Source organism: Triticum aestivum, chromosome 3A (genome assembly GCF_018294505.1).
Source record: "Triticum aestivum cultivar Chinese Spring chromosome 3A, IWGSC CS RefSeq v2.1, whole genome shotgun sequence".
Lineage (NCBI taxonomy): Eukaryota > Viridiplantae > Streptophyta > Magnoliopsida > Poales > Poaceae > Triticum > Triticum aestivum.
Window position 1 is genome coordinate 725,915,070 of NC_057800.1, and position 5,915 is coordinate 725,920,984.

Sequence of the window (5,915 nt, forward strand, 5' to 3'; positions counted from 1 at the left end):
TTTTAGTTTTTCTTTCTTTCTTGCATGTTATGCCACTTGACCGAGACTTGTTAAATCTCAGTCGACTCGGACCTAAACACACACTTTTTTTCTTCAGAAACCACATTATTCACTCCCGTAAAAAGAGGAGAATGTTTGCCTTCAACCGACCGAAATGTTTGACTTCAACCGACCGATTTTAGGCGAGCGTCCGCCGCCTCTTTGTCCATCGTATTGGTTCTTCATCCAACGTTCGGGAGTCAACCTCCACCTACTTCATATTCTTACAACTCCACCCTTGTTTCAGAAGGCAAGACTGCAACTAGGCCTTTGTTGCAAAATGGACGGGGAGTTAAATCCTGCAGCTGCTAGGATTGGGAGAGCGAAAGCGGCTGGATCCTGCAGCGGCGTCATCGCAGGCCTACCGGGACAAGCGGGCGCGGACCACCTGCAGTGGTGACGACGACCAAGTCTCCATTGGCGGTGGCCTCCCGGACTCAACTAGTTATAGATCCAGAAAGAACCATTGCCATGGCCGACCTCCACCACTAGATTCCTCTGTCGGTGTCGACTTCCACTGCGCAGCCGCCAGGAACTCGCAGCCTACACGTGAATCCCCTCGGTCTGGCGTCTAGGAGAGCCGCGACCCTGCGTTGACCTCCGCCTGAACCGCCCCGGCCTCTTGCGTGCAATGAATTTACCATGTGCCCGTCAGGCCGTGCGGCCACTAACCGATGAGTTTCTGCAACAACGACGGAGTTGCAAACGGCGACAACGGTGGTGTTGCGACATCATGTTTCATTGCAAAGTTTTTTGCAACATCGTCTGTGTTGCAAAAGGATTCCTGAAATATTATCTATGTTGCAAAAAAAGTGAATACATTTTCTGTCTGCAACCCAACCATTGTTGCAAAAAGAAAAATCCCGTGACACAATCTATGTTGCAAAAAAAATCTGCAACACAACCTCTTTGGGAATGTTTCCGCAACAAGACACTTGGTTCTTAGTAGAGCAAGACGTGACGTTCAACCGTAAGATTGTGTCAGATCTAATGGGACAAGCGGGCGCGGACCACCTGCAGTGGTGACGACGACCAAGTCTCCATTGGCGGTGGCCTCCCGGACTCAACTAGTTATAGATCCAGAAAGAACCATTGCCATGGCCGACCTCCACCACTAGATTCCTCTGTCGGTGTCGACTTCCACTGCGCAGCCGCCAGGAACTCGCAGCCTACACGTGAATCCCCTCGGTCCGGCGTCTAGGAGAGCCGCGACCCTGCGTTGACCTCCGCCTGAACCGCCCCGGCCTCTTGCGTGCAATGAATTTACCATGTGCCCGTCAGACGTGCGGCCACTGACCGATGAGTTTCTGCAACAACGACGGAGTTGCAAACGGCGACAACGGTGGTGTTGCGACATCATGTTTCATTGCAAAGTTTTTTGCAACATCGTCTGTGTTGCAAAAGGATTCCTGAAATATTATCCATGTTGCAAAAAAAGTGAATACATTTTCTGTCTGCAACCCAACCATTGTTGCAAAAAGAAAAATCCCGTGACACAATCTATGTTGCAAAAAAAATCTGCAACACAAGCTCTTTGGGAATGTTTCCGTAACAAGACACTTGGTTCTTAGTAGAGCAAGACGTGACGTTCAACCGTAAGATTGTGTCAGATCTAATGGACGCGTAGCAGCACCTCCCCCCCCCCAAAAAAACTCCAAAAATACTTTACTACCAAACGCACCCTCAATGTGCAGCAAATTTACCTTGGCCTGCAATCAAGTGACCCAAACAAACAAGTGGCTAGGGTTTCACGCCATCGCCGTAGCCGTCGCCTCCCACCGCCGCTGCCTCCCTTCCCCGTCGCCACTCCACACCTCAGGGTGGATGGCACGAGGAAGCTTTTCGGCCCGCTTGTGGCCCGTTAATGACCGGACCATATGGTCCAGGACTGGTGGGAAAACTGGTTGGTCCGGGCTGCAATTTCCGGCCCGAGAAAATATTGGTCCGGTCCGGTATTTAACTGAGCCGCTCGGTCGGACCGAGAAAAGGTAGTCACCGGCGTCGCCGTTCCTCGTGGTCGTGGCCACCGGCAGCCCCCGTGTGAACCATCATGTCCTCGCGCTTCCCCTCTCATTCCTCCCTCACCTCCCAGTGCGCCATAGCATCTTGACGCCGCTCGCCGTCGTTGCCATGCGTGCATCGCCGCCGATCTGAAGTTCTCGACAACGGAGTCGACCCCAAACTGGCAGCAATTCCTGCCATGGAGACATCACGTACATCGGCCACCAGCTGCCCCAGATAGGCGAACGACTCACCGGCACCACCAGGAATAACTGGGCACCATCCGAACGCTCTGAAGGTGATGCCGCCGCTGCTGTCGGGATTTGTCGCGCATGTCAGTTTCGTCAGTTTCGTCAGTGAAATAAGGAATAACAGGAGAGAAACAGCTTGTATGTTCATTCATCTGTCGAGTGTTACAGATATACAGAGAAGAGGAGCACGTAGGTGCGGCCACTACACCAACACAACCTCCGTAACAAACTCATCTAGATAAGCTCGTGAGATCATGCAATTCATGCACTAGAGATCAGGACTAGTTGTTACGGAGAGAGAGAGCTACCTGTGACAATCTCACGTTGGTGCAGCTGGTCTTGTAGGGATATTCCAACAGTCAGATTCAGTTTCATCAAATTCAGAAAATCCACTTCGTCAGTTTCGTCAAACTTTCAGTTGTCAGTCAATTCTCGCGCAGGTCAGCACTCGCGCACGGTGTCCACTTCATCGCAGCAGTAGCGCACGTACGCCACCTCGCCGCAGCAACCGCACACATCGACGCTGGTGGTCTGGCCGGTCCATTCGGTCCACTCGGTCTGGCCCGGGCTTTGACGCAGCCGGTCGCCGGAAACAGGACCGCTCGCCTGCTCGGTCCGGTCCGGTACGGACCGCCGGCGGCTGGTCCAAACGAAGGCTCGGTCAGGGACCGGACCGGACCGGACGGTCCGGACCGTGTCCACCTTGACCACACCGCCGCCCCTCAGCCAACCCCGACCATGTCCTCTGCGCCTACCGTCTAGACAAGCGGCTAGGGTTTCACGCCGCAGCCGTCGCCGTCGCCACGCACCTCCCGCCGCTGTCGGCTCCACCCCCCTGACTACGTCCTCTGCCTCCTACCGTCGCCTCCGGACACGTCTCCTTCGCCAGCAGATCGACGCCGCCGCCCAGCTCGACCTCCTCCCTCGTCCCGCGGCCGTATAGTTTGATCGAGATGCTGCACGAGAAGCACGTCCAGATCGGCCAACTGTCCGATGATGGAGATGGAACAAACAAGGCGTGGACAGGGGAGAAGAGGCACCGCAAGGACCTGCCCGCATCATCTTCCCATGCTCCTGCCACTGCCCAGCACCATGGAGACGTGGAGGACACCATCCAAGGGGGTCAAGATCTGATTCCTCATGCGACAGACATGGAGCCGCTGCTCAGAACAGATTCGGCGCACGAAACAAGCCAGGATTGCTTCGGGCCGGACGTCCTCATCAGCGAGGAGGACGAAACCCGTTTTGCCCAACGTTTGCGTCCCAACATTCCTCTTCCTCGTACTGACCTGCCACTTTATATGTCATGGGAGGAAGAAGACAAGATAGAAGCGCGCCTTGGACGCCTTCGCATCACTTATTACAAGGTACCTACATGCTGTATCAATCAGCCACCGCTCGCTTCAATTCACGGATGTCTGAAAGTTTGCACTTGTGTGCCATAGCAGCAAATCCAGCCCTCTGGTTTGGTATCTGTGGATGATTTTACCTCATGTTTTTATCATCTATGTGTAGGATGTGAAGCCGGAGTGCGCACGTGAACGTGAGCTTAAGGAACCAGAAGAATACACTGATGCTGAACTTGGTGAGGAGTTGTACTTTAAGCGGTTAGAGGAGGATGAAAGTTTTGAGTGGTTCGTCCATCCTGATGACACCTATAAAGCTGGATTGAATGACTACCAACGGATTGCCCCTCGTAATTTTGTAAGTGTACTGTCTATATCTACATCTAGTCATCCATCAGCTGACTACTTTGGTTATTATCATAATCATGGGTGTTCAGAAACCATTTCAACACACACCACAAAATTCGGCAATCATTGAGGTAGTTCATTTTGCTTCATTGACTCCAACCACAGCTGCAATGTTCGTATAAAACTTGAGCCATGGGTTTGTGGTACTGGTTGAAACTGTTTCCGAAAAGCTTATTCTTAACAGATGATGATTGTATGATTGGCATCACCATATTCTTTGCTGTGGCTTATGAACATTGAGTTTGGCATCACTTCAATGTAGCCATTGTGGGACTTTTGTTCCTTTTCAGACGTTTCATCTAATTCTTGTTCTTTTTTTTTCTAGCTGCCTCATAGCGGTCGGAACCTGTACCGCTATCACGATGAGTACCGCTCACGTTATCATACATATAAAATTGATGTTGTTTATGTCAAGTATTATGCAGAAATTTCAAAGAAAATCAAGGTATGCATTATGTGATCAAGCTGTTGGAATTAAAAATACTACGAGTGGCTGGATCGTTTTTAAAGTGATAGACTTCTATCTTGCAACAGTGGATTACAGAGTATTTGCATCTGGATCGCAGGACCAAGGCTGTAAGTATGCCCCCCAGGAAATCACGAAATTAGTCCATATACATACTCATGATGATTAACATCTTTTCACTTCAGTGGTTAGAATTGGATACTAGAGCATGGAGGCAAGCATTGAGGATTGCAACTGACTTTGCCCATATTACTGTTCGTTTAGCTGCTTTTGCTTATAATGTAAGATATCTTGTCTTTTGCTAATTGAGGTGTTGATCGCTGGTGTTACTCACAATCTGGTCAATTTGATTCAGGAGTACATTCTTGAGATGGATAAGAATGCGTCCCTCAAGGACATAGATCTTGTCTATTTTGAGATCTGGAGGCGTGTCGCTAAGAAAAATGTTGGCATCCTACCTACTACATAAAGCATTTGTGTAATAGAGCACTACTGACATGCTTTGTGATTCTGCATATTTCTTACGGTTTCACAAATATTTCAGTTAAGTTACATTGATGCTGTGAAGGAAGTATATGAAATGGACAAGTTCGATGTACACAAAAGGAGACTAGATGGTGAACTGAAAGGGGTTCCTGCCATCGCAACAATAAAAGCATATGTAAGTTGGTGTCTTAATTTGGAGCTGTTGTGCAGATTTGTATGGCCCCTAACTGTGACTTTTTGTTGTCAAAAATAAACATGCAATATATTGCCAATATCTAATTTCATCTGTTTTATCTTTCTAGATGCAGTATGTTGTCCGACAAGGTGGCATTGACGCGAAGGTAAGTAGGGTACTGTAGGTTCGACATGGTGATACATATTTTACTGCAATATGTTGCTGATATTGATATGGCCTTTGTGTAGACCGAAGAGGATAAAGCTCGGGATGTGTTTAGGAAGTTATCTGTCAGTATGGTATTGTCTTGATGAATCCTCTATGATTATTTGTTTTGTTTTGAGAAAAAACCCTCCGAATTTATATGTGGTCATGATTGTTGTTTTGTATATAACTGGTTCTCTTGTTCAGCATAAAGCAATGAACATGGCTCAGTACGCTCAGAAAAAGTTGGATTTAGCAGATGAGCTGAAGTTGGACAAAGAGGTATGCTAATAACTCTATTCATTGTCAAAGTAATGTTGCGTCCCGAGATTTGAGGGAAAAAAGAAACAGAAACTTATTTGCACGCACTTTTACAGGGTGGAGTTGTTCCATTGGAAAGACCCTTCGAGTTCTGAGTAATGGAAAGACTAGATTTGTCACTTTTGGCCTGAAATGAGTGTATTATCCATTATCTCATCTGTAGTAATGGAAAGACTAGAAATCTGTACCAATTCTGACGCCGCCTCTTCCACTGCTGA

General features: G+C 48.7%; 2 protein-coding genes across 2 annotated transcripts; both read left to right on the forward strand.

Moving 5' to 3' along the window:
• Positions 1-2,875: 2,875 nt before the first annotated feature.
• Positions 2,876-4,816, forward strand: LOC123057275 (uncharacterized). The gene is made up of 5 exons (XM_044480343.1): positions 2,876-3,658; positions 3,807-3,995; positions 4,371-4,490; positions 4,580-4,621; positions 4,697-4,816. Exons 1-5 carry the CDS (start codon positions 3,245-3,247, stop codon positions 4,814-4,816), a joined length of 885 nt encoding a protein of 294 aa, XP_044336278.1. The 5' UTR covers positions 2,876-3,244.
• On the forward strand, positions 4,522-5,792 carry LOC123057276 (uncharacterized). Its single transcript, XM_044480344.1, has 8 exons — positions 4,522-4,621; positions 4,697-4,792; positions 4,867-4,956; positions 5,056-5,172; positions 5,300-5,338; positions 5,421-5,471; positions 5,584-5,658; positions 5,754-5,792. Exons 3-8 carry the CDS (start codon positions 4,882-4,884, stop codon positions 5,790-5,792), a joined length of 396 nt encoding a protein of 131 aa, XP_044336279.1. The 5' UTR covers positions 4,522-4,621; positions 4,697-4,792; positions 4,867-4,881.
• The last annotated feature ends 123 nt before the right edge of the window (positions 5,793-5,915 follow it).